Below are 27,965 nucleotides of genomic sequence, written 5' to 3'. Positions count from 1 at the left end.
ATACTCTATATATTTCGTTCTCCCATTAATCTTTTAGTTCTTCTTCGTTCGTATCCAATTAAACCTATTCGTCTGCTTTGTTTCAATGCATGTAATTTATACTTCTGATTAAGGGTCCTCCCTTGATCATCTTCATCTTCAACCATTTCCTCATTCGCACTAGGCTCGTTCAACCCATAGTAGTCTTCAGTAATCTTCAACCGTCGTTCATTAATTTGCATTGCACGTTTCAGCTTCCCTTGCTGTTGTTTGAGTTGAAGATCTCGTTCCTCCTTCTGGGCCTTAAGAAGTTGTTGAACTTCTGGAAGCTCCCGTGCCCTTCCATAGTACCGTATCCCGTTGGCCATCTGTCCCTTAATACTATCTCGTTGTGCCAAATGATCAATACCTCCTAGTTCTTTGATATGATACTCCCAAGATCTCTTTTCCTTGAAGAACTGAGCCAACTCATTGTTAAGCTCCCGAAGTGTCTCGTCACTTGCAGTTGGATCCTGGATCCTTGTGAGTCTTTGAGAGATCTCTCCCATGATAACGGTTCTCCATCGTTCAGCTTGCGCTAAATTCGAAACTGATTTGACATTCTTAGGCCGAAGCTTGGGATTGCTTTCAAGAACTCCAGCCTCAAGATTCTTTTGATGTTGAAACCGATGGAGTTCCGATTGGGATTTCTCCAGATTCCTAGACATCTGTTATAAATTTTAAAGTAAGAGAAATGTCCTTTAAAGATGTGTGCTTCTTTATTCACTTTTATCTTTATCGACACAATCACGTGATAACAAACGTGACTTTAAATATGCTCATCTCATTGCTTCAACGAGGATGTACTTTAAGTTCATTATATGTTAATCTGTATTTACTACATACCCCTGAATGTGTTCTTAGATGCCCTTCTACGACCTTCAAACCGTTGCTTAGTTCTGCCTCGCAAGCCTGCGTCATCTCCCTTTTCTTGGTCTTCAAATGCTACCCTCTTCTTTGGTTCAGGTTTATCCAGAGGAACAAAAGTCATCTCAACCTCTCCCTTTGCATGACGACGAACACGTACATCATTGAGTGGTCTGTTCTTAGAGATTCTATTTTGTTTCTTCACTTGCGTACCAAATGTTTGATTAGATTTGGCTTCTGTAGTGGCATCGGACAGAACCTTTAATTCGTTCATAAACCTAGAGGCTGCTAAATCTTGTTCCTTCTTACGTTTCAACCTTTCCATTTCTTTTTGAACCTTTTGTTTAGTCAAAGCCTTGGCTTCTTCTTCTTCTTCATCATTATCGTCGTCATCGTCATCTTCCTCACTTTCACTTTCACTTTCGCTGTCACTGTTACTTCCACGAGCCTTTTCTTCGTCTGATTCCTCAGCAGCGGTTAATCCACGAGATCTATTTACTTCCACATCCTTTTCTGATTTAACTGGATTCAATTGCTTATATTCATGAGACTCTTCATCCACTGCGAAATCAGGATTTTCAAATAATGCCTTGAAACGATCATCATTAATAACAGATTCAGCAGCTTCAGTACCTTGTTTCTGTTGTAATTTGCTTGCCAATCCTTCATTAACCTTAATTTTAGTGTTGGTGATAGCCCCTGTGGTTCTGATTCTTGATTCTCTTTCTTGTTCAATCTTCTTTCTAATTTCTCTTTCTCTTTGGTCTCTGTATGAATCAGGATTGGAAATCAAGTTAACCTTCTCGTACAATTCGGTATCAACAAAGAAACCATGCATATAAGATCGTAAAACCTTGGAACCTATCAAGTGTGACAAATTCAACTTGGTAACTTCGTCTCGAGTAATAAATCTGTAATTCGAATAAACTGAGTCTGAAGGTTTCTCTTCCAACTCTTCAGTGACATTATCCAAGAATGAACACCATTTTGGCGAAGGACCCAAGTTAGGAATATAATAAGTATGCATGGGCATTCCTTCATTAGCCATGAAGAACATACCAGAATCCTTAATATATTCAACATCATTAATGTCAACACTAGGTTCCATAGATGCAAATAATTTACCATCATTCCTATCCCATATTTTGGCAATTCTTTTATCTGAAGTTAAGATTTTATCACTATCTGAAGCATTTTCATCTAACCATATGATCTTTTTGATATCAAAACCATATCCTTGATCTCTAACAGAATAAGGTACAGAGTTTCTTAAATCAAATAAAAGTGACATCCCAGTCAGTGTCCCACAAGCAAAATTTAACCCATCATTACGGAAAGCTGTAGCCGTGACCAGAAGAGATTCTCCAAGTTGATCATTAATGAATAACTTAGCTGCTCTTTGCCTACTTCTTGGATCCCAAAATTCCACTGTACCATCTTCTAAACCAGCAGAAACTAATCCATGTACTGAATTTATACCAACTGAGTTAACACCCTGTGAAGTATCCAACACATAGGGATTAAGGAACCGGCCCTGGTCCAAATTAAGTCTGTATATTTCATTGCCTGAAGCACCTACCAAGAAATCACATTTGACTGGATCATATGCAATGGACCTCCCAAACTTGGGAACTCTAGTTTTATAATGAATCCCACCTTTAGTTTGAAACTCAATAGATCTGTCATTTTGCAAGTGTATAGATTTAGTCCAGTCATCAGAAAGTATAACAAAATCCACATTCTCTGTATCAGTATGTCTATCAAACTTTAAAGATAAGTTAGCAAAATCGTACACATGTATTTGAGGTTTATAAGTACCTGTGGCCATGGCATACTGTCCATCAGGAGTTACTTTAACCTTATTGGAAGCTTCACTGAATTCAAAATCTTGAATTAATTCAATACGATTCTGATACTCCAAGTCAAGCTTTAAAGCACGCTTTCTCTTTTTCGCTATCCAATCAGGTAACGATCTGGAAACATTGGCTCCAGCAACTTGATACACTGAAACACCACCAGCTGACAGTGACTTTAACACCATCTTTTATCTACTCGTTTAATCAACCTTTATATTGTAGCAGAAGGCTTGAACTTGACTTTAAAAATTTCAGAGATGAGCATCTTAATTATTTCCGACTTTGTGTCACCAAACGCGAGTTCCTAAATCAAGCGTATTAAAATAACCCCTTACAGAGAATAAACTTCTTCAAGTAACGCACTCGTCCTAAAGTTACACTTGACAAGTGTTTAAGGAAAACTGATAATAATCCCGAATCTAATGGGCTCGTTTACAGGGAACTTGAGAAGGTAAAGATTTCTGAATTCCAAGTAATCTTGCGACCTCGGATTGAGGAACTACCAAGTCCATATGGTTAGTATTGAAGCTTGAGATTCCAAGGTTTGAAAGAAGTAAGTGGCATGCAAAGGTAGTTGCAAACCTACTTAATAAGGATATGATGGAATTAGTCTTCAAAATTCCGTTATCTTTCTTCACCAAAGAGATAAGTAAATTCTCGAAAAGACGAGTATACTTTAAATCATCTTTACAAATATCATTGACCAAGTTCATAAGCAGCAACCATACCAATTCAGGATTTGAAGTTGGTAAGCTTAATAGAAACCAGAACGCTTGGTAAACTTTTTGCTCAAGTACCTGGTGCAAGAATTTTGGTTCGGAATCTTTGAAAACGTTTAGTAAAAGCAATGCTGCGGCCAAAGAATGCATACACGTTGTAAGTTTAGCTTGAATTAACTTCTCGAGAAGAAATTTCAGTGAATCCACTTCAAATGATGATAACACAATAAGCTCCCGTTCCATAGTTGCCATAAATGTGTCCAAATTAATAACCAATAGCTCAAAAAGGCTTCGCATGTTAACTTGCTTGGCGTCGTCACCCTCCAAAATGAAAGATTCTTCACTAAAAGTATAATCCCATTTAGCTAAAGGAGGTAACTTGAACCCTGAAAATTCAGAAACAATAACGGATGGAAGATTACTTTTCAAAGTTCGCATCACATTATTACAGACAGCATAATTCAACATGCAGCAGAAGGAGTTAACTGATAATTTTGATCGAGCTTCATTAAATGCTTGATACAAATTACGAGTTTCTGGAGTTGCCTCATGTACAGTACGTACAGCAAGGAGCATCAATGTGGGAATGCACTTTGAAAATACAAGCTCAAACTCAGGTTCATGATCAAGAAATTGTAAGAGGAAGCAGTTTGAAAACCTCAAGTTCTGGGTCTGAGAGATACTTGTTGTTTCTTTGATACAGGCATAAACTGATTTGGAATTCCCTATCCGTATTATGTTGCAAACAAAACTATCCCAATAAGGTAATCCGGTATGGTTTGACTTTGTTACAAAGCGCAATAAATCTGGAGCATCATTGTATGTTGCTAAGGCCATACAGCCAAAGAAACTACCGTAACGAAGAGAATCTGATAGCAAGTAGAGTGCCTTGACAGAATCAGGCGTTTCAATAACTCTTTGGTTGGAAATTTCTGTTCTCATTGACCTTAAGAGGTCTAGTGCCTCTAAAGCGGCGCAAACAACATCTGAAACGTAGTGAAGGAAAGTGTCAAATCCAAACCCAATTTTATAGTTGATAGCACTGTCCAAAAAGACCACTTGACGTATTAGGTCATTCGAGACCAAAAAAGAGTCCAGGCCAATAAGGGAACCATAAGCTGAGCAAGACCTAGTGACACTACTGGTACCTTTAGAGGTTGCAGTTTCAATACTTGAAGTAGTGGATTTACTAGAGGGAGTACCAGGAATTGCTGTTTTCGATAAAGGAGCAGTGACATGATTTTTGGAGGCAAACGCACCCTTTCTGATTTCTTTAATGACAACAGAAGCTGCAACAGGAGTAGAGAAGATGGTTTGAAGAAGTAAAATCAACTGAGACATTACACAAGGATCATCTTTAGTGAGATCAGGATAAGCTTGCTTAATATAGATAATCCAATTGATCAAATGAGGAGTTAGATCAGTCAAAAATGACAGGTCACATACACCTACTTTCAAGATTGAATTGACAAAATTTGACAATTCTTGAGGAGTGAGTCTGATGGACGAAGGCTGCATGAATGATTCAATGGATTTTTCAACATTCCGACTTAATTCCATAGTCGTCATCAACAGATTGGTTGGTTGCAACTGACGTGCTTCTTGCAGGGAGAAGTTCATTATGGGGTGGTACCACAAAGGCTTTTGAAACTTTATTAGTAAGAGATACTGAAGTGACAGGTCTAATTTCAAAGTGACCTCGATGCTTGCTTTATAACTTAAAAGTATAATAATACGACTTCTAGATTATAGTGATGGCAGCAGCTTAATAGAGTGAATATCAAAGCACCGTTTAGTTAGTAGAGAGAAGGAAGTATATCAAAAGCTGCAAATTACACACAAAACTGAAACAAACCACAAAGGTTGAAAAATATGCTTACATAAGCCAATTAGAGACTGGTCCAGTCCTTCGACCGTTATGAATTACAAGTTAAGATTATTTCTTTTGCAGGGAAGGGAAGGTTAACCACATTGTGTTAAGGACAGTGCATAGGACAATAGGAAGACATTTTTCAATTACGGCACTACTACAAAATGTGTGCTTAACAACAACAAAAGAAGTAATGCTTTATAATAATAATAATAATAATCTTACCCCATCAAGATGAGGTAATCTTCAGGAGCAAAATGGTTGGGAGTTTAGCGAATGGAAATATAACTGAACTAAATTTAAAGCAATACAGAAACAGTTTTTCTTTGAAGAAGAGCTAAAGATCATGTTGATGATAATGTACGATTGAATATCAGCAGATGATTTTAATTTACAATTGTTTGTTCTGAAGATGAACTTTGTACAGCATTCCATCTAATGCAACTAAATGTGAACTTGCAGATAAGTAGCACTGAGTAGTCACGCATGACCAAAGTATAGGTCACAAAGCTCCCTGAATAATGTTCCAGTTTTAGAACTTTTGGTCAGTGTGGAGAGAAAGTAGAATAGTAGTTTTCACACACTTTAATACCCTCCGCCGCTTGATATTCTCGTATGTTTTGATTAAAGTACGTTCAATTTAGTGTAATGTAACAGCGGTTTACCACATTATTAGCTCCATCCTGTGTCATTTACTTCTTTTGTTCTATTGATTACTGCTCTTCCCTTTATTGTTTGTCCCCCACTAAATTGTATGTCTTATCTTAAGTGGACTTAGTTCGTACTCTTCTAAACATTTTAAGTCATTGTGCATGATTGTCTTGGCCTGTGGACATGGCCCAGACAATGGACCTTCGAGAGCTATTGAGCCATTTTGTCATCCACAAAAACATAAAACATACATCTAAGTAAGCGGGGGTATCGTAGTTCAGGAGGAAAAGTCTAACTACCGAATTAATGGTCTCGAGGGGCGTTGACACAGAAGAGAAAAGCAACCAAGCAGTAGGAAAAAGGAATAATACATGGACACGCAGTAACCCACAAAGTATCAAAATGACTATATATAAATACACTTGTTGATGTCAAAAATTTAAATACTTTTATTTAAAGTTTAGATCACTGCATCAGTAAATGCCATATTATTGTTACTGTTGTTATTATTTATAGACGTTTCTTTCCTAGCACTACATTACAATTACATTACAATATAGACTTCACAACACTATGTTTAACGATTTTACATTCAAAAATCCCAGAGAAAGTGCTTGCGAACATAAAAGGCGTGGATCTGTTGATCTTGATCCGCTCTTTATAAAAGTCTCTAGAGATTATACACTGAAGAGTTCGGACTCTTCTTACCCTAAAATTGATTTGGATGATGTCACTCGCACGGAGCAAGCCTACGAGCGGAAACTTAGTGCTGCCAGTACACAGCCTTCAACGGGTTGGATTTCTACGAGCAGTAAATCAGGGATACAGTACAGCTTTGTTCCTCTTTTCCCGCCTACTTCCGTTGAACTTTTGAAGAAGTATAGCACAAGGTAAGATTATTGGTTCACATATGTGGAATGGAGTTGAGTTGAGCTAAGGGACAGTACAGTAATTTTTTGTGTGGTTAGTGGGAATCGTGTGTAGACGGTCACGTGACTTTAATTCTTTATAGAGATGGTTGGGTTTTGGTTTTAGACTATTATAGTTAAGAAGAATTATTATAGTTGTGTATATAAGGAAATATATGTAATATTATAAAGAGTTTTTTAAAGCATTTAATTGTTTCAAAACAGCCGAACGTGCAGTACCACCAGTGGCATTCCTTCTTTCTACACTGGCTTCAAAATCAAATACATCTTTAACATCTTCACCAAATCTAGAATCAATTTGTTGGAATTGTTGCAAAGTTAATTGATCAATACCACTCAACTTCAAGTCTTCGGCACTCTTGACACAATCACCAGAAATATGGTGAGTTTCTCTGAATGGAACTCCCTTTCTAACCAAATAATCAGCCAAATCAGTAGCAAGCATATCCATGGTTAAAGCACCTTCCATACGTTCCTTATTAATTTTCAAAGTGGAAATAACACCTGTGGCAATCAAAATAGAATGTTCAACAGTTGTCAAGGCATCAAATAAGGGTTCTTTATCTTCTTGCATATCCTTATTGTAAGTTGAAGGAATAGATTTAAGGGACATGATAAATCCTGCTAAAGAACCGAAAACTCTACCAGATTTACCACGTAATAATTCTAAAGAATCTGGATTCTTCTTCTGGGGCATCAATGATGAACCAGTCAGGTAAGCATCAGCACATTGAACAAATCCAAACTCTGCAGTTGAATAAATAATCAAATCTTCAGAGAAACGAGAGATGTGGTTCATAAGTAAAGTAGACCAGAACAATGTTTCAACAACAAAATCACGATCACTAACAGCAGTAAGAGAATTACCAATTGGAGCAGAGAAACCTAAGCCTTGAGCCAAAAATTCTCTATCAATACCATAAGGATGACCAGCCAAAGCACCAGCACCTAAAGGACTCTTATTAATTCTGGCCAAGATTTCTTGTAATCTGTTGTAGTCTTCGGTGAAATAAGTAGCATAGGACGACAACCAATGAGACCATCTGATTGGTTGAGCTCTTTGCAAGTGAGTATAACCGGGCATTAAAACATCAATTTCAGTTTCAGCTCGAACAATAATAGTGGTAATGAATGTCTTTAAGAACCCACTCAACTTTTCTAATGCTTCTCTAACATATATTCTCATGTCCGTAGCCACTTGATCATTTCTAGATCTACCAGTATGAACTTTCCCAGCAATATGTTTACCAATTAATTCACCCAAACGCCTTTCATTAGCAGTGTGGATGTCTTCATCACCTGGCTTCTCAACAAACTGACCAGACTCCCATTCAGCTCTGATTCTCTCTAAACCATCATGAATGGATTCTAACTCACTCTCAGTAAGCAATCCAATTTTTTGTAAACCTTGAGTGTAAACTTTGGTTCCAGTCAAGTCAGCATCATACATAACCTTATCATAAGGTAACGAAGCGTTGTATAAGTCCATCAATGGATCAGTGGCACCGGTGAAACGACCACCCCATAACTTGCTTTCTGCTGGCTTTTCAGTAGACATATTTATACTGTATAAGTGTAGTAAAGGTAAAAACTCTAATAAAAGAAAGGTGCGTCATTAATCAACGTTGGGTGGATACATGCCCAATTTATAAGATTTCACACCGCGCTTAGCAAAATTTTTCATTCCCGATTGGGACATGAGTCAGTCTTATTCGGCGATACCACCTTCCATGGAAACGGCAGGTAAGTTGACGAGTTACCCATTAAACTCTTTGCAAGAGCATCTGAGGAAACAGATAACATTAAAAAACAGAAGCTGAGTCGACTTGAGATGAGCAAATTTGAGATGAGTAAACTTGAAATGACTTAAATTGAAATGAGATGAGATGAGATGAGATGAAATAAGATGCGATGGCCTAAGGCAAACTAAAATTACTCTTGTGTTTAGTCAAATGGCTTCTTCTATTGTACCACCTTAAGTATATATTAACATCTATAGTTACAGGAAGGAATATTGTACACAAATGAAATCATGGCTTACATCTTCCGGTAAATCTGGGGTACAAAGAACAGTCTCTAACGGTGAATCTGTCACACAACCATGCCAAAATACGTTCAGTACCTAAACCGTAACCACCATGAGGGCAAGTACCATACTTTCTCAAGTCAAGGAACCAGTAGTAAGGAGTAGGGTCTAAACCTTCCTTCTTCATTGATGTCATTAATTCATCATAATCCTCCATTCTCATAGAACCACCAACAATTTCACCAACGTTAGGCATCAAAACATCAACAGATTCGGTAACACGAGGATCATCTTTACAACGTTTCATGTAGAAAGATTTAATTTCAGCTGGGAAACGGATCAAAAAGATTGGAACACCAATTGTGTCGACCATTCTTCTTTCAGCAGCTTCAGCAATATCATCACCAAACTTGAACTTTTCACCTTCTTCGTTAGGAATTTCGTGTTCGTTCAACCATTCTAATGCTTGGATGTACTCCATTCTCTTGAATGGTTGCTTAGGAGCAACAAAGTTGGGGTTCAATTGTTTAACCAAAGGACCAGCAATGGGGTCAGCCAACACATATTCAACAGACTTGGTCAAAAGACGTTCCAAATGGTTCAACATGTCATCGAAACTGATAAACGCCAATTCGGATTCAATATGAGTGTACTCGGACAAGTGTCTTCTAGTATGAGATTGTTCAGCACGGAAAGATTCTTGGATACAGTAGACATCACCCAAAGAAGGTAAACATGTTTCCAAATATAATTGGGAAGATTGAGTCAAGAAAGCATCTTCACCATAGTAACTCATCTTGAACAAAGTTGATCCACCTTCAACTTGAGTTTGAACCATACAAGGTGGAGTAACTTCGGTTAAGTTCTCTTCATCAAAGAATCTTCTAACAGACTTCAACAAAGCAGCTCTAACTTTCATAACGGCAGACAAAGCATCACCTCTCAATGCTAAATGACGGTTATCCATCAACAATGAAGGAGACGCATCACTTGGAACCTTGTTAGTAATGGAGTCATCACCAGCTGGGGCCAAACCAATTACTTGGTAAAAGTCAGCTTGTAACTCAACTCCCCCTGGAGCAGTCTTACCTTCTGGTAACTTGTGAACCATACCCTTGATAGCAATAGTTGATTCCAATGTTAACTGTTGGGTAACCTTCCATTTGGCCAAATCACCGGACAAAACAGCTTGGATAAGACCAGAACCATCTCTAATAGTAAGGAAAGCCAATCCCTTTTGCAATCTAAATCTATGAACCCAACCTTGAACAACAACTCTGGTTTCCAAATGATCTTGCACGTTTCTAACTTTAATTGGAACAGCTGCAGGTAAAGATGCATCTTCGTTGATTTCAATCAAATCCAATTCAGCCAATTTCTTAGCGGCTTCAGCTTCCTTTTGTTGCTTTTGAGCATCCAAAAGGGCTTGTTTCTCTTGTTTCTTCTTTAAAGATTCAGCACCTTTCTTGGCTTTCTTTAATGCAGAAGCAGAAATCTCCACGTATCCAAATTCTTCAGAATCTTCCAATTGCTTGAAAACCAAAACAGTAGCTTCAGGTTGCACAAATAAGGCATAAGCTGGAGTTTGGAATGGCTGTTCCTCGGAACCCGCAGCACTGGCAGAGTCCGCTCCGGTCTTTTCGTTAACGTATACTTTACTCATCTTACAATATGAATATCTTAAGTATAGTATAGTATAGTATAGTTATAGTATAGATATAGTGTAGATAAGAACAAGAAACTTTATTCTCGACTATCTATGCTTTATTTTAGTCCTGCCTAGTTGAAAAATTTTGAGTCATACTTTGAACAGGACTCATAATTACGCATACAACTGCGTATTTATGGGTACAGAAAAGTTACACGATACCTGGTAGATCTTGTAAATAACCTGGTAGCGCAAGACAAAGGTAAAAGATCTAAGCGACTGTTACCCGGACATGCCATTCCAAATTTTCACCTATCTTTATCATAAGTCTGTGACGAAAAGAAGAGTGACGTCTACTTACTTATTTGGTGCATTAAGCTATTAGTCCCGTATAAAAGTACTTCCGATACACGTACGGCTGAAACCGGTCAATATCGTTTGGTTAATAGTAGAAATAGAACATAGACCACCATGGCATTGGAACAATCATTAGCTTTGTTATCATTAGCAGAGACCAACGAGAAGGCCATTCCTACCAAGAGTTTGGTTTTCAAGCCAAAGACTGCAAAGACTGCTGAACCAGTTCCAGTTATTGTTTTTGCATTAAAGGAAACCCAAACTCCATCTGGTGTTATTGCTAAGGCTGCGGCAGTTAAGGAACCTAGATTGGCTAAGGATGACTTGGTTCAAGAATTCTTTGCTACCTCCGCTAAGGAATTCACCATTGCTAACTTGGACAAGAAACAAGCTGGAAAGGTCAAGATTATAATTGATAAGGCCATTGTTGATGCTAAGGATGAAGATGTGTTTGAAATTTCTTCTGATTCTGCTAAAGTAGCTGTTTCTGCTAAGAACATTAATGCATTCCTCAAGGGCACTGACATTGAGCTTATCGAAGTCGACTTTGCTCTACAAGCCAGTGCTGCTGCTACTCCATCTGCCAATGCTAATGCCGCTGCTACTTCAAAGAAGGAAGCTCTCAAGAAGGAAAAGGAAGCTTCCAAGTTGGACGATGCTAAATTAGTCGGTGTTACGGTCGATAAGAGCAAGGACTTTTCTACTTGGTACACTCAAGTTGTTACCAAGGGTGAAATGTTAGATTACTACGATGTTTCTGGTTGCTATATTTTGAGACCGAACTCTTATACAGTTTGGGAAACTATCCAAGATTGGTTCAATGCTAGGATTAAGAAGTTGGGTGTCAAGAACTCATACTTCCCTATGTTTGTTTCTGCCAAGGTTTTGAACAAGGAAAAGGACCACATTGAAGGTTTTGCTCCTGAAGTCGCTTGGGTTACTAAGGCTGGTAACTCTCAACTAGAAGAAGAAATTGCCATTAGACCAACTTCTGAAACCGTCATGTACCCTTACTATTCCAAATGGATTAGATCTCACAGAGATTTTCCATTGAAATTGAACCAATGGAACTCTGTTGTCAGATGGGAATTCAAACATCCTCAGCCATTTTTAAGAACTAGAGAATTCTTATGGCAAGAAGGTCACACTGCCTTTTTGGAAAAGGCCGAAGCCGAAAAGGAAGTTCGTGATATCTTAGATTTGTATGCTGGTATCTATGAAGAATTATTAGCTGTTCCAGTTATTAAGGGTAAGAAGACTGAAAATGAAAAGTTTGCTGGTGGTGATTACACAACCACTTGTGAAGGTTTTATTGCTGCTACTGGTAGAGGTATTCAAGGTGCTACTTCTCATCATTTGGGCCAAAACTTCTCCAAAATGTTTAACATTTCAGTTGAAAACCCAGAAGGTGCTGATAAGGAAAGATGCTTTGCTTATCAAAACTCTTGGGGTTTATCTACCCGTGTCATTGGTGTTATGATCATGACCCACTCTGATAACAAGGGTTTGGTTTTACCTCCAAGAGTTGCTCAAAACCAAGTTGTGGTTATTCCTGTTGGTATTACCTCTAAGACTTCTGAAGACCAAAAGAAGGCTATCAACGATGGTGCTGCTGAAATCCTCAAGAGATTAGTGGATTCTGAGGTAAGAGCTGTTGGAGATTTCAGAGATATTTACACTCCTGGTTTCAAGTTTGCCGATTGGGAATTGAAGGGTACTCCCTTCAGATTGGAATTCGGTCCAAAGGATTTGGCTTCTGAACAAGTTACTGCTGTTAGAAGAGACAACGGTGAGAAGATTACTGTCAAGTTGGCTGAGTTGGAAACCAAGATTCCTGAAATCTTGGACGATATGCAAAAGGGTTTGTTAGATAAGGCTAGAAAGGACTTTGATGAACATAGAGTCTTTGTTCATGAATGGAAAGACTTTGTTCCAACCTTGAACTCCAAGAATGTCATTGTTGCTCCATGGTGTGGTGATGCTGATTGTGAAGACGATATCAAGGACTCCTCTGCTAAGAAGAACAATGGTGAAGATGAACAAGTTGATGAAAAGGCTCCATCTATGGGTGCTAAGTCCTTGTGTATTCCATTTGAACAACCTGCCTTGAAGTCTGGTCAAAAGTGTGTTAAGTGTGACAAGGATGCTACCACTTACTGTATGTTTGGTAGATCTTATTAGATTTGGATTTCTTCTAATTTATACTGTAATTTTATAAGTGCAAGTTATTATGAATTAACGTACAAAACAAGTCTATTGGTATTGTTTCCAGAACTCTGATTGGTCCAAGTCGCTAACGCTATCTTCTAGGACACTTACTTTCCCCAGTGAATCAATTTGTAAATGGTATATTGAAGATAACTTCAAGATATCTCTAACATACTTCCAAGTCACGTGAAAGTTCATACCCACTTGTTTAATGGCATGACAATCATCCGAGAGACAGAAACGACCTCCGTGGCTCACAATGGCTCTGGCTATAGGTTCTCGGGGATAAGGAGTAGCCCAACCTTTCCTAACAGCCGCAGAATTCAATTCAAAAAGTCCTCCGTATTCCGTAACGGCCTGTATGTTCCGTTCTATCTTAGTCCATACATCTGGCCAATCAGATTCGATATGTACGTCAGCCAACTTCTTATTTGTAGTCGGGTCGATATCATCTAGAGGCATGAATAATGAGATCAAATCAAAATGTCCTATAACCAGGGGGTGTAGTGTTGATATCATCGTATACTGAAGTTCAAAGTAATCACTATACAATTGACGGACTGTTTGATTGTGAGTTTTGGCCACTGCTTCATTCCAAATCTCGGTAGTATAATCTATAGGTACCCCATTGACATGATGTACAGAGCCAACCACCATATCATAGTTGCCACTTTCAAAGAGCTCTTTGGCATACATTATATGCTCTAAATCAATGCCCTCTACTTCGAACCCCACCAATATGTTCATTCCGTTATCTTTAGAGTTATACCGATTCCGGATTCGTTTAGCATGGCTTGTATACTCTTGAAATGCATCAACCAACGACTTTGTGGTGTAGGCCTTATCTGTTTCTTCAGGGTATAAAAACTCATGGTGCAATCTGGGCATATGTTCAGTTAGACAGAACCCTTTGAACCCCATTTGGTCTGCCTCATTGACGATCTCTTCTAAGTGGTCAACCGCGTGCGACACGTAGTCTCCACTATGGGAGTGATGAGAGTACATACTGAACAGCAAAGAAGAAAAACATATAAGTTAAAATAATATTGGCACATGGCTTATATATATGTAGATGCATGAGTTTATATTATACTGCACATAATACGGAATGGAGATCTCATAACGGATAAGGCCACTATAGGCAATCTTCTACGTGATTTGATAGCCTTTAAAGCTTAAAGCTGTCAATAACAGTAGTCAATAACAGCAGTCAAGTGATGTTACGATATAACCATTTTCAACAGTACAGAATATACTTATGATGAACAGAGACTGTAAAGGTTTAACGTTATCGTTATCGAACAAATGTCGAGTCTAGACTTTCAATTGTAGAACATTCATGACCCAATGAATTATATTTATAGTTAGCCTATTTCAGTCAAACTAAGCTATGTCATATTATACCTATAGTGGGAAAGTTATACTTTAATAGGTGCAATTGGCTCCATCATGAAGACACCGAACCATAAGTGGTAAACACACGACTTTTCAATAGTCTTTAAGGTATGATTCATTTTGACATCCAGAAGCAACTACTACTGCTGCCAGAAGGATCAAGTCTTCGTCATGCTACGCGGTATGAATGGAAAAACAACCATTTCCCAACGGTGGCTTTCTACCATGAGCCATTTCAAGAATCATGTTTCTCCATCGTTAACCCCTACCATAAAGCAATGGCTCAATCGTACTTTGGAGCCAGGATCCCAAGGTGCTGTTTCTGGTCATGTGAAATCAGTCCGTCAAATGAAGTCAATTCAATTTGTTGACATTAGTGACGGCTCAAGCCCAAATCTGTTGCTGGTAGTAATAAAGAAGAACGCAGACGATCCCAAACTAGATCTTAGAGTGGGTCAAAGTATTCATGTTAATGGTCAATGGGCTTTGTCTAAAGGAAATGAACAAACTATTGAATTAAAATGCACCACAACAGACCCTTCAAGTATTTCTGTTATTGGTGATGTTCCTGATTCATACCCAATGCAAAAGAAATCGCATTCCTTACAATTCTTAAGAACTCAACCCACGCTTAGACACCGTACCAATTTGCTTTCCAGTGTTTTACGATTCCGTTCATTTGTCGAGAGTCGTTTCATTGAATACTATGAGGAGAAGGGCTTTTGCAAGGTTTCACCACCAATAATCACAAGCTCCGATTGTGAAGGAGCTGGTGATATGTTTAAAATCGAAGCACCACCAAAAGGTCATTCGGAAATTCATCATAAACAAGGTTTCTTTGGCAGGCCAACGTTTCTTACAGTATCTACACAGCTTCATCTTGAGGTGCTAGCTTTATCTCTCAATCGAGTTTGGACATTAACTCCGTGTTTCAGAGCCGAGAATTCCAATACCAACCGTCATTTAAGTGAGTTTTGGATGCTTGAAGCTGAAATTTGTTACGTAGACGATGTTTCACAATTGACAGACTTCTGTGAAGATATGATACGGTCTGTGACTGAAAAGATTGTCTCATCGAATGCTGCAACAGATATTATGTCATCTCGATTCGATAAGGAAGAAGTCGAAGCAATGCAGAATAGATGGGCAACCATTCTTAGCGATAAAAAATGGCCCTCCATCACTTATAATGATGCATGTGAACTTATAAACTTAGTCATGTACAAAGATGAACCTCAGAATCGCTTGAGTTGGGGTGAATCGATTCAAACAGTACATGAAAAATGGTTAGCTGGAGAATATTTCAGATCACCAATATTTATAACGGATTATCCCGTGGGAGAAAAGCCATTTTACATGCCTAAATCTAAGAACTTCGATCGCGAGAAACCTACAGTGGCATGTTTTGATCTCATATTCCCTGAAATTGGTGAACTTATAGGTGGATCTTTAAGAGAGCATCGTTACGACGAGCTTGTGGCTGCAATGACATCGAGGGGAATGAACGTTAACGACATGCAATGGTACTTGAGTACACGGGAGAATGGCAGCGTGCCTCATGGAGGATTTGGAATGGGGTTTGAAAGGCTTATTGCATATCTTGGAGCAGTAGAGAATATTAAGGATATTATTCCATTTCCCAGATCCCCACTAACGTGTGACTGTTAAAATTATTAACACTGTAAATAGCAATAGATCTTGTAAATATTTTGACTACATTAGATTATCACCAACACCAAAATTGAGGATCAACTTTTCCTGCACAAACAGCCCCAAGTTCTGTAACGGCGAGGGACGAAAATTTTTTTGAAGGCAAAGAAGTGTTAGTATTGCTTGAGCAGCTCTAATCTTAGTGAGGAACCAATAAACCCCCTATATACAAAGATGGAACAATTAAACGTTAAGGAACAACAAGAGTTCCAACAAATTGTGGAACAAAAGCAAATGAAGGATTTCATGCGTTTGTACAGTAACTTGGTTGCCAGATGTTTTGATGATTGTGTTAATGACTTCACCTCTGCCAGTTTGACCAATAAGGAGTCAGCATGTTTGATGAAGTGTTCCGAAAAGTTCTTGAAGCACAGTGAAAGAATTGGTCAAAGATACCAAGAACAAAATGCTATGTTGCAGAACAACTTTCAAGGTCGTTAAGTTGGATTGAAGGATTTATTTGATGTTTGGAAACACTCCAAACATTCTTCTACGTATATATAGGGTCGCTCGTGACCGCAGGTGTTTTGTATATATTTAATTCTATGGTATTTGAGCGTATTATTGACTGTAATTGTTACCATGAAACAGTGTATGTGTAGTACGCTGCTGTACTGTAATTTACTGCGTTAGACTGAAAAGTTCGCACCTACCGTATAAACATACACTTGATATCAACAACCTCTACACCCACTACTCATACAAAAACACTCCATCAGACCAAGCTATGACAGACAAGAATGACGAAGGAGGGCGTGAGCTTCTTGCGTTGTTTGTAGCTTCTACGCTCAATAGATTATTAAAAGCTCATAGTAAAGAGATAACGTCTTCTAAATTACATATTGGTATCACCGAATTCCTCAAAACTTTCCATCATATAGCAGCACAATACGTGACCAATCATCGACCCCGTCACTTCCCTTCAAAAGCAGAAGACATAAGCATCAATCGCATAGTGGGACTGATCACCACAGATGCCCGGTTTTCTAAATTTGTAACCATCATCAATAACAACTTAATAGTGGAAATCGTTCCAGGAGCCTACGAGAAGTGGATCAACGATATAGTCCTAACGTCTACACAACAGTATTCCCAGATATTGGTTAAATATATCAATGACTTGCTGCATATATATCATCAAGAGAAGCTTGCATTGGATCAAGACCCGGGAGCTGAAAGTACCGATGGACCTACAGAGAATGAGACTTCAGATATTACTACGATCCAAGAGACTCCTACTCATACATTAGAAGTGAGACTGGACAAACTTGACGTTATCCCAGAAGAACAATCAACCGAGGAACAAGAACCCAAGTCTGCACCAGATGACTCCGAAGGGGTTAATCAGATTGGTGACGATATTGAAATGGAAGATGTTTCCCCAGACAACAAGAACGAGAATGTGAAGAACACTGAAATGAAGAAGAATGATAATGTTGAATCGGAAAGAAATTCCCCTGTTGTCAACACTAAAGAAAGCCAAGAGGATGCTATTGGAGATCTAGAGGATCATAATTTCGAGAAAATGGTGAAGACAAAAGATACTGAAGATGATTCTTCCAACGTTGAAGAAGGTAAATCTTCTTCTGTTAAAGACTCTGTACATCAATATGGGTCCCTGGATCAAAATGATAGCGAGCAAGTTGACAAAGAAGCGACTATTGACCATAATGTGCATAATATTGTAGATCTTTCCAGTTCCCAAGAGTGTGAAAGCATTGGTGAGGAAACAAATATAAAAGAGAACAAAGATGATGAAGAAGACTCGCAAATGGCCGAACCAGAAGAACTAGAAGCAGAGCAGGAAAAGGAGGAGAAGGAGAAGGACGACGAAGAGGTAGAGGTAGAAGATGAAGAAAAGGAAGAACACTCTGAAAGCGAGAAAGAAGAAAGAGGGCGAGAGAAAGTTGAAGAAACTCATGTGACCAAGAACACCGATGAGGAAACAGAAGAGGTTAAAGAGGAAGATGTTGAAGAGGAAGAGGAAGAGGTTGAAGAGGAAGAGGTTAAAGAGGAAGAGGTTGAAGAGAAAGCGGTTGAAGTGGAAGAGGTTGAAGAGGAAGAGGTTGAAGAGGAAGAGGTTGAAGAGGAAGATAAAGAAGAGGAAGATAAAGAAGAGGAAGATAAAGAAGAGGAAGATAAAGAAGACAATGAAGGAGAGAAAATAAAAGCAAATAAGATACAGCTGGAAGGGGATGTGATTAAAGAAATTCAAAGAGATAAATATAATGAACGCGAAGATGAAGAAGTGGTGGAGATTGGAGAAGAAGACGAGAAAAAAGAAGAAGTTATCGATGACGGTCATGTCGATATTCAGAAAGAAGTCGAAATCAATGAACAGAAGGAGCATAATAAGTCTGAGATCAAATTGGATAAGGAGGAAATACTTGAAGCAGATAATGCATCTCAGAATGTGAATGAAAGTCTAAGTTTCAAAGATGAGAATGAAGAGTCTAGTAAGCGAGACCAGGGTAACCAAAACGAAGAGGGTATTCAAAAAGTAGATGGTAACCATAGCGAAGACCAAGTTGAATTCTCATCACATGGTGAAGCTTCTGTCAGTGTAAGTGGGGGAACTTCGGAGGAGCCAATTATGAAACAAGAAGAAGTAGAAGATGATTCAGAGGAGAATTCTGATGTTGAAGGACAACAACGTTTGCAGACACTTAGAAAGAGATCCAGATCACCTTCCAATGCAGCATCACAACGTAAGAGATTCCAGAACATTGCTGTAAACCTAATCAATAGTATTCTGGAACATCGGTTCTCTTCACCTTTCCTTCATCCTGTTAGTAAGAAGGATGCTCCAGACTACAATGATGTCATCTACGAGCCCAAGGACTTGAAGAACATTCTTAAGTCGATCAAGCTGAAGCAGGATCCTCCAACATATAGTGAGATCAAACAATTGGAACGAGATATCATCTTAATGTTTGCCAATTGCATTATGTTCAATAGATCTGACGAAGACCTTGTTAGTCTTACATTGAGTATGAAGAACGATGTCAATAAGATGTTCAAGCTATTTGAAGAGGCAGAAGAAGACATCAAGTGAGAGCAAAGAAGATATCAATTAAGACAAAGAAGACACCAAGTAAAGGATAGAAGGGATAGAGTGTAATATGATAGAACATAGATTAAGGTTAAAGATTAACTATTTGTGTTTTCTTATGAAGATTTACTTTCAACAGGATGAACTTTAATAGTAGCAGGATTTTTAGTATCGGAAGCAGAATCAGCCTCTGATTCAGGGTCCACTGTAGTGGGACCCTTAGATTCTTCTCTCTTTTGCATGAATCTGATAAACACAATGACAATCATACTGACAGGAGCAGTACAGAACATAGCAATAGCACCTTTAGTCCACTTTGGAGCATCATCTGCTGCATAAAACAAAAGAGACCACCAAGCATTCACTGCATTACTGAACATGTTCATAGAAGCAATGACAATGCCTCTCAATTCTCTATCGTCTTTACAAAGCACATTAGCATAGGCAAAGAACGAAGCCTGGCCTGCGAACGAAACACCAGCCAAATATTGAGCTGCAAAAAAGACATGCTTATTCAAAGGACCTGAGACCAATAAGATGGCAGATACAATCATGCATATACCAATGAATAGACCAACTCTATAATGGTAACGAGCCCCCGTTGCATCAACATAAAGGGCCGCTCCAAACGTAGAAACAATACCAATAGCATAAACACCCATTGGATAATGATTTCTTTGAGGGACAGTATACTTAAAGTATTTCAACCATAAAGCAAGTAAGGCATTGGAACAGAAACTTTCATTTTCACCACCCAAAACCCATAAAAAGGAAAAGGCAAACCATTTCCAATTGGTAATCACCCGTTTAAGAATGGACCAATCGAAACGAGTGATTTCTTCTTTATTTTTGATTCTGGATTTAGCCAATTCAAGATCTTCCACTGAGAACACAAGGGCCTTACAAGTTTCTGGAGTATCTGGGAAACAAAAGAACCCATACAATGCAATTGGGATGGTAATACAAAAGTCAATGATAAACAACCATCTCCAACCTTCAATTCCATGGGTCATATCCATATTAGTGTAAATTGCCAGTTGCATGGTTGAGGAGAAGATACTTCCCACCAAACCAGAACAAGTGAAAACCGCCGATCTCTTTGTAAGTTCATAGTCTTTATACCAAGAACCTAAGATATAGTGGATAGCAATGAACGTGGCACCTTCAAAGATACCCATGAAGAAACGAATCACAAACACTTGATAAACATGAGACACCTTGTAGGTCCCCAAGGTCAATAACCCCCAGGCAAAACAACAGAAAGATAACCAATAGCTTGGTCTAATCTTCATAATCACAAGATTATGGGGGATCATAAACACAATATAACCAACGGTGAAACAAGTATTGGCAACATTGAAATCATCTGCCTTCATCCCAATAGCTTCTTGCATACCCAGAACATAGGCATTAGTGAAGTTCAACCGATCAAGATAATTGACCCAATATAAGAGACAAGCAAATGATAAGACGAACCAGTCGATCTTCATTAATAATGCTCTCTCCTTAGGATCTTCTGGTGGTACACCCCAAACGAGGTTCCTTACCTTTTTCGCAGCAGAAACGATCATAATAGAACGAAGACAAAATACACCCAGCAGATAACGTAGACAAAGTGTTTGTAAATATTAAACAAGTATTCGACGGAGTAAAACAGTTCTTCTGATTATATTCCCAAGCAATAATAAGCAAGTGTTTAATAAAGTTGACAATTGATTATTAGTATTATTATTAAAATGATGGTCTTGATTCAGATGGATGGCACCGCACTTATATATAAAATGAGAGAAAACTTTACTCAATTGTCCGGGATCCGAGAAACGCTGCTTATTTAGGCTGAAATAATATCGTTATCAGATTAGTCGCATGCTATTAAGATACAATAGTCACTTTGTTGTTACAAACACTGGTGAATCACTATCACTACTGTCTATTACTAAAGAAAAAAAGTCGCCCTAATGTAAATGGAACAAAACCGCATGCGGCTTCCCAACTCCAAGTCGACTTTAAGCCTCAGATTTGGGAACCCCCACGATAAAGATACACCTTCTTAAAAAGGAAACCATTTACGTCTGCTTCTTATCTATAAGCTCTGAGATTACCTTCATTATCTCAACCACCTTTTCTTCCTCAAACTTTTGACCCACCACCTGAAGTGCTACTGCACCTCCGTGTGATTCCGTAGAATTGTAATCGGCCCATGTTTGGATATCTCCTTCGTTGTGGCCTGCGGGTTCCGCATCGGCTGGATCCAAATCCTGGTGCGCACGAGTAACGGGCAAGATTCCTACTGAAAAGTTTAACGCATTGAAGGGACTGGTATATCCAACATGATTTCCAAATTTGCCCACTACAGAACCAGGGAATGGTGTTGTGGGGGCAATAATCACATCTATAGGACGTCCATTCCCAGTAACGTTTTTAGTTGCACGCCACCGATCCAAAAACTTTTTGGCTAACGCGGTACGTTCAACGTGTAGAGCCCTTAATTCCAGAGTAGGCAAGTCTTTACATTGGCCATACATTTTCATATATGGAAAGAGTGCTTCACCTGTAGCGCGAGTTTCCTTCAAAACATGATCTCCACCATCACTGAGGAAGAAAGCTGTAATGATTTGCGATAATCGTAAATGATCTTCTGGGACCCAATCGATGACAGTGTGGCCCGCTTCAGTTAAAGCGTCGCGAACAATTTTTAACCCACGACGGATTGGTGGTGTGGGACGTACAACGAGATCATCTTCCAAAATTGCAATGTTGAGCTTTCCTGGAACGTCGACTGTACGCCATGGCAACGCGACCGAGTTAGGATCGTGGTACCAAGGTTCAAGGGTCAAAATGTTCTTACAATAGTAATCCAATGTAGTCAAACTAGTAGTCATTGGTCCATTGATACTACTAACCAGTTCAAGTCCAGGTAAACCAGCTCTGCAACCATAAGTTGGGAAACGACCCAAGGTAGGCTTCAAAGCGAACAAGTTTTGGAAAGAAGCAGGAATTCGAATACTACCACCAATATCAGTACCCAATCCTAAAGGCAGTCCATGTAAGGCCAATAAAGCGGCTTCACCCCCAGAAGAGCCACCAGCACTCAAATTACGGTTCAATGGATTAACTGTCGTACCCCAAATATGGTTGGTTGATTCAGGCATCATCATTGCAACAGGAACGTTGGTCTTGACGTAGAATATGGCACCTTGTTCTCTCAACAAACCAACTAATACAGCATCTTCTGTCATCTTTTCAAAACTATATTTGACAATACCAACAGTAGATGCATGGCCGTTAACATTAAAATTATCCTTCAAAGAAATGGGCAATCCATGGAACGGACCCAATGTGGTACCTGTTTCTTCTTGGAACTTATCCAATTCTTCTGCTCGAGCAATTGCTTCATCATAGAAAATCTCCGTGAGACAATTAACCAATTGATGAGCAATAGAAGAACGATGACAGAAAGCTTTCGTCACTTCCAAACAAGTCCACTTGCGGTTCCTAATGTTGGAAACAATAGTTGGTGCATCAGAAGTAGTAATTTCCTTCTCCAAATCCAGTAAGTATTTGGTATCAGCGAGCCAACCCGTGACATCCATCAAGTCAGTACTTGGGAGATCATCTTCAGGTACTAACCATTCAGGAAAGAATTTTGCATCTCTTTCAGCCAATTTCTGTTGGGCTATTTCCTTGTATCCTTGACTTACGGTCATACTTAACTATTAGGGACACTATTTTTGTGGTAGCAGGTAAGTTTAGCAGTACAATTGGCTTATCGGTCGTTATCGCGATGATTCGAATTGTGGGGAAACAAACTAAATAGAGAGCAGTGCGAAAAGTCGTCAATGGACGACTCTTTAAATGTTAGTGGCATATTTCCTCACGATCACAGGGATAAAGTCACAGGAACATTCGTTAACCCTTTTATAGGAAGTGGGTCCGCGACCCCCCACGCTCGCCAACTCGGACGTCGGTATCCTTCAAAATTGTTTTCCCTTATCTTGGAGCCGTACGGAAAGATAAGATGGCCTGAGTTTGTTGATAATGCGATTAGGTTGTACCTTATGATAGGATAATGATATGGAGATATCATCAATTCAAAGTTTCCTAAACCGTTATCCCATTCCGTTAAACGGAGATCGATCTACGAGATCTCTTTAATGCTATAAATAGGTTTAATCAATAGGTTTCTTATCGGGAGTTACGATTGAATACATCCCATTCTCTCACTATGAATCTCGTACTGAGTCGTAGCGTATTCCCCAGATCTGCTAACTTAAAGTTGTAGCTATATCATACATGCTATTCCGGTTACTTATCCTCCTTAATTTGGTTCAAAAGTAGTATTGTCCAAAGCGGTAATAAGCGACAAGAGGTACAACTTGGAAACCAATACACACTCGAAAACAATTGTATTGTGCGATAACGGTTTCGACCTTTCCGTTAATCACCATACGTTGCTCTATAACTTGTCCATCCAATATAAAGCAAACGGTCAGTACCAAAAGAAGCAAAAGTTATTACGTAGTCAAATAGAAGGGCTAGAACTTTGCTTTAGATCTTAACCAGATATATCTTTACTCCCTAACACCGCTAAGCATACTTTAAGATTCTACTTGTTTGATGTTACTCCTGTATTTGTTCCAGTAGTGTGGAGTAGATGTTGTTGTACTATAGTGTATGGTACATATTAATGAATCCTGTAGGCGTTAACTACTACCTTATGCTACCTAAAGCACAGCTTGTTTGTTAGTGAAGAGTAAATTATGGCGTATACAAGTAACGTTTGTATTGTCAATACACTACTATCTATGTTATCACGTATTTCGTCAATCACATGATCTAGCCATATACATGATAGTGTGATCTCTATACGTACCACTATGCATCTGAGCTAAAGTTCAATCTATTACTATATAGTCCTAGACGAAGTAGAATTTTTCTTTTGTACGACCTTGTGTGTTCCACTAGGATCTTGGCTGCAATAGCGGTAGCTGACCATTGATGCAAACAGGCGTATGAACTTTGTTTGCATCGTTAATCGCCTTCATATATCTATCACCATCTCATTCTACCTGTGTAAGGTAGTCTATCCAATGCTCATCAAGTAACATAAGCAAAGTTGCAATCCCCAGATCGTGTCCACCTTCACAGCTTCCCTTCAATGCCACAAAAAACAAGTTCGTGTTCGTGAAAATTTTCACACTGGCGATACTATAAGGTCTTGAAATATCACCACCTTAAGTAGTTGATGAAAGTTATTTCCACCAACTAAAAAGGTTGTTGTTTGGGGTTCATCATCATCACCACACCACTTCCATTGGCTGATACCATCATTACCATTATTACTACCCAAACCCCAATAACTGCTGTCACTCTCTTAATCTCAGAACCATTTTTCTGTTACGATATTTGACTCGAAGGCATCATCTTGCTGGAATAAGAAGAAGAAGCCACTCAATAATGTCATCTCATTTCGTCAAGCAAACATCCTTTGCTGTTGATTACTCTCCTGCACATGTGACCAAATGGAGATCCTCAAGAACTGGCTTACAACTCACATATGTTAATCAACCATCGCCCATAGTAAGTGGATATTTCGCAGTGGCTACTGAGATCGCAGATGATTCAGGTTGTCCCCATACGTTAGAGCATTTGATTTTCATGGGGTCAAAGACGTTCCCCTACAAAGGCCTTTTAGATAACTTGGGGAACCGGATGTTCTCATCTACCAATGCCTGGACAGGGGTTGACCAAACAGTGTATACCTTGACCACTGCTGGCTGGGAGGGGTTCCGTATATTGTTGCCCATTTATCTTGAGCACTTGCTTTATCCTACATTGACCGAAGAAGCTTGTCTCACAGAAGTCTACCATATCGATGGAAAGGGCCATGAAAAGGGTGTAGTGTTTAGTGAGATCCAAGGCATTGAAAATGAGTCTTGGTTCAAGGCGTATGCAGAGCTTCAGAAAACCTTATATGCTCCTGAATCAGGTTATTCATCTGAAACTGGGGGGATGCTTGTAAACTTGAGAAACTTGACTAATGATCAAATAAGACACTTTCATAAAGTCATGTACCGTCCTGATAACCTCTGTGTCATAATCACAGGTTCAATTGATGAAGAGGAATTATTACAAGTGATGAGTGACTTTGATAAGACCTTGGATCTGCTTCCTGAAACAAGCCGTGCAAAACGTCCGTTTGTTGATTCACCTTTGGATGAACCTTTAAAGGAGACTATTGTCAAAAGCATTACATTCCCAGATACGGATGAATCTATAGCCGAGTTCTATATAGCTTGGATTGGTCCTGATTCTAAGGATGTCTTGATGAATACAGCAGTTGATTCCATTGGGTCATATTTCACAGATAGTCCTATTTCATTGTTTAACAAGGCCCTTGTGGAAATAGAGAACCCGTTGGCTACAGAAATAGACTACAGTACAGACGATTACATGAGAACAGCTCTTAACTTCAGTGTTAGTGGTGTCCCCACCGAAAAGTTAGAGTTCGTAGATCAGAAATTAAAAGAGTTGATCAAGAGTCAAATCGACCCAAAGAATTTTGATCTAAAATATATGGCACAAGTATTGAAGCAGCAAAAGTTGAAATTTGTTTCTCAAACTGAAAAGTCTCCTCAAACCTTCTCCAACATTGCCATTTCAGAGTTTATATATGGTAATACAGACGGTTCAGACTTGGCTAAATGGAGTAAGGACTTGAATGAGTACGACAAGTTGGCTTCCTGGACAGCTGAACAATGGAGTCAGGTAATTAAGGAACAATTTGTGGACAACCATTCAGCAACAATACTTGCTCGTCCTTCCGCTTCATTGGAAGAAGAAATGAGGCGTCAGCATAAACACTTGATGAAGGAAACCAAGAAGAAGTATGGAAAAGAAGGTTTAGCTAAATTGGGTGAAAAATTAAGACTTGCACAAGAGAAGAATGATAAACCCATTCCAGATTCTGTCATAACCAATTTCGGTAAGCCAGATCCTTCTAAAATAGCTTTCATTGACACAAAATCATATAAAGCTGGTCTTAATACCATTGAAACAACATATGTTGAAGATGATGCTTTGAGTAAACTCATCAAAAAGGATACACCTGAGAATTTCCCATTATTCTTCCACTTTGAAGAGTACAGATCTGAGTTTATTTCCATTAACGTTGTTACTTCATCTACTGGTGTTGAGCCTCAATTATTGAAATATTTGTCGATTATGGAAGAGATCTTTTCACTTTCCATCAGACTCCCTGATGGACAATTCATCCCTTATGAAGAAGTTGTATTTCAAATTAATGATGATTTGATTGAGTTCCAAGTTGAAAATGGATTTGAAAGTCAATTTCTAGAATTGTTGAACATTAGAATCAAATTGTCTTGTGTTAATTACCAAAAGGGAATCAAATGGTTATTAAATGTCTTGAAATATTCTGTGTTTGAACAATCTAGAATCAAAGTTATAATTGAAAAGATCATCAATTCTACACCCGAGAAAAAAAGAAGTGGAGAGCTCATGATGTATTCAGCAGAGGGTAGAACATTGTTCAATGATGGTTCTATTAGAAAGGCGCAAGATTTCATAAATACCGATACATTTTACAAAGATTTATTGGAGAAAATCGAACAAGGGAATTACAGTGACGTTGAAGCTGATCTCAATAAATTGAGAGATCAATTATTCAATTTAGATAACTTAAAGTTATTCATTGTTGGAGGAATAACTAACATTAAAAACCCGGTTTCATCATGGGTTCCATTTTATAATGCTTTAAAGGGCTGCGATGCAGCCATTAAGGCTCAATCCATTGATGAACTACCACACTCTCATATGTTCCTTTCCGAAGTAGGTAAAAAGTGTTCTAAGGATGCATCGTTAATTGTGATCCCTGGTACCGAGTCTACACATTTTGTAACATCAGTCCGCATTCCAACAGATTACTTGCACGAAGATATGTTTAAGATTTCTTTAGCCAATGCCATTTTAACGGCTGTGGAAGGTCCCTTCTGGAGAGGAATTCGTGGAACAGGTTTAGCATATGGAGCCCTGATTCGGAGAAATGTTGATACTGGGTTTTTGAGTTTTATCATTTATCGTGGTTCCGCTCCAGAACAAGCTATTAATGTTGCTAAGCAGATAATTGACGAGCACATTGATGGCAAGGCTGAAATTAGTCCCATGATAATCGAGAATGCTATTGCTTCACTTGTCAATGAAATGGCAAATGGGGAGTCCAATAGTTATGAAGCTGCCACTTCAAAGATTTCAGATAACATCTTCCGTAAGAGAGGACCTCACTATGTTAAGACATTCTTACAACGTATGAACCAGTTGACTGCTGATGATGTTCGGTATGCGTTGAAGAAATATTTTGCACCTATGTTCTCGGCAGAAACATCAGTAATCTTTTGCAGTTTACCATTGGAAACTGCCGATGAATTTAAATCATTCTTGCATACTCAGGGCTATGATGTTCATCTTGAGCACGTGAATGCTGCTATTGATTCTGGTAGTGAAGAAGAAGAAGACTCAATGAAACTTGATGATGAATTTTCGACTCTGGAGGAAGAAACTTCAAGTGGTGAAGAAGAACAACAAGAAGAAGTAGTAGAAGAAGAAGATGATGATGACGATGAATGATGAGTATATACTA

The 27,965-nt window shown here is 38.7% G+C and overlaps 12 protein-coding genes across 12 annotated transcripts; 4 read left to right on the top strand and 8 right to left on the bottom strand.

Annotated features, from left to right (window-relative positions):
- Positions 1–5: 5 nt before the first annotated feature.
- Positions 6–686, bottom strand: ISY1 (Isy1p; the record flags this gene model as incomplete). The annotated part of the gene is made up of 1 exon (XM_043195362.1): positions 6–686. One exon carries the CDS (start codon positions 684–686, stop codon positions 6–8), a length of 681 nt encoding a protein of 226 aa, XP_043050028.1.
- Positions 687–856: 170 nt separating this feature from the next.
- ENP2 (ribosome biosynthesis protein) lies at positions 857–2,926 on the bottom strand (the record flags this gene model as incomplete). Its single annotated transcript, XM_043195361.1, has 1 exon — positions 857–2,926. One exon carries the CDS (start codon positions 2,924–2,926, stop codon positions 857–859), a length of 2,070 nt encoding a protein of 689 aa, XP_043050027.1.
- Positions 2,927–3,160: 234 nt separating this feature from the next.
- KQ657_004692 (uncharacterized protein) lies at positions 3,161–5,080 on the bottom strand (the record flags this gene model as incomplete). Its single annotated transcript, XM_043195360.1, has 1 exon — positions 3,161–5,080. The coding sequence occupies one exon, from the start codon at positions 5,078–5,080 to the stop codon at positions 3,161–3,163; it is 1,920 nt and encodes a 639-aa protein (XP_043050026.1).
- Positions 5,081–7,073: 1,993 nt separating this feature from the next.
- On the bottom strand, positions 7,074–8,468 carry ARG4 (argininosuccinate lyase; the record flags this gene model as incomplete). The annotated part of the gene is made up of 1 exon (XM_043195359.1): positions 7,074–8,468. The coding sequence occupies one exon, from the start codon at positions 8,466–8,468 to the stop codon at positions 7,074–7,076; it is 1,395 nt and encodes a 464-aa protein (XP_043050025.1).
- Positions 8,469–8,940: 472 nt separating this feature from the next.
- DED81 (asparagine--tRNA ligase) lies at positions 8,941–10,599 on the bottom strand (the record flags this gene model as incomplete). Its single annotated transcript, XM_043195358.1, has 1 exon — positions 8,941–10,599. The coding sequence occupies one exon, from the start codon at positions 10,597–10,599 to the stop codon at positions 8,941–8,943; it is 1,659 nt and encodes a 552-aa protein (XP_043050024.1).
- A 456-nt stretch (positions 10,600–11,055) lies between these two features.
- Positions 11,056–13,122, top strand: KQ657_004689 (proline--tRNA ligase; the record flags this gene model as incomplete). The annotated part of the gene is made up of 1 exon (XM_043195357.1): positions 11,056–13,122. One exon carries the CDS (start codon positions 11,056–11,058, stop codon positions 13,120–13,122), a length of 2,067 nt encoding a protein of 688 aa, XP_043050023.1.
- A 72-nt stretch (positions 13,123–13,194) lies between these two features.
- HIS2 (histidinol-phosphatase) lies at positions 13,195–14,037 on the bottom strand (the record flags this gene model as incomplete). Its single annotated transcript, XM_043195356.1, has 1 exon — positions 13,195–14,037. One exon carries the CDS (start codon positions 14,035–14,037, stop codon positions 13,195–13,197), a length of 843 nt encoding a protein of 280 aa, XP_043050022.1.
- Positions 14,038–14,727: 690 nt separating this feature from the next.
- Positions 14,728–16,212, top strand: SLM5 (asparagine--tRNA ligase; the record flags this gene model as incomplete). Its single annotated transcript, XM_043195355.1, has 1 exon — positions 14,728–16,212. One exon carries the CDS (start codon positions 14,728–14,730, stop codon positions 16,210–16,212), a length of 1,485 nt encoding a protein of 494 aa, XP_043050021.1.
- A 216-nt stretch (positions 16,213–16,428) lies between these two features.
- Positions 16,429–19,309, top strand: KQ657_004686 (uncharacterized protein; the record flags this gene model as incomplete). Its single annotated transcript, XM_043195354.1, has 2 exons — positions 16,429–16,687; positions 16,974–19,309. 2 exons carry the CDS (start codon positions 16,429–16,431, stop codon positions 19,307–19,309), a joined length of 2,595 nt encoding a protein of 864 aa, XP_043050020.1.
- A 113-nt stretch (positions 19,310–19,422) lies between these two features.
- On the bottom strand, positions 19,423–20,877 carry KQ657_004685 (uncharacterized protein; the record flags this gene model as incomplete). The annotated part of the gene is given in 2 exon segments (XM_043195353.1): positions 19,423–20,853; positions 20,872–20,877. 2 exon segments carry the CDS (start codon positions 20,875–20,877, stop codon positions 19,423–19,425), a joined length of 1,437 nt encoding a protein of 478 aa, XP_043050019.1.
- A 495-nt stretch (positions 20,878–21,372) lies between these two features.
- On the bottom strand, positions 21,373–23,013 carry KQ657_004684 (putative amidase; the record flags this gene model as incomplete). Its single annotated transcript, XM_043195352.1, has 1 exon — positions 21,373–23,013. One exon carries the CDS (start codon positions 23,011–23,013, stop codon positions 21,373–21,375), a length of 1,641 nt encoding a protein of 546 aa, XP_043050018.1.
- A 1,750-nt stretch (positions 23,014–24,763) lies between these two features.
- KQ657_004683 (uncharacterized protein) lies at positions 24,764–27,952 on the top strand (the record flags this gene model as incomplete). The annotated part of the gene is made up of 1 exon (XM_043195351.1): positions 24,764–27,952. One exon carries the CDS (start codon positions 24,764–24,766, stop codon positions 27,950–27,952), a length of 3,189 nt encoding a protein of 1,062 aa, XP_043050017.1.
- Between the last annotated feature and the right edge of the window lie 13 nt (positions 27,953–27,965).

The sequence above is a fragment of the Scheffersomyces spartinae genome (assembly GCF_019049425.1).
Source record: "Scheffersomyces spartinae strain ARV_011 chromosome Unknown scaffold_7, whole genome shotgun sequence".
Lineage (NCBI taxonomy): Eukaryota > Fungi > Ascomycota > Pichiomycetes > Serinales > Debaryomycetaceae > Lizanozyma > Lizanozyma spartinae.
Note: the sequence above shows the minus strand (reverse complement) of the source record. Positions and strands in the feature narration are given on the sequence as shown.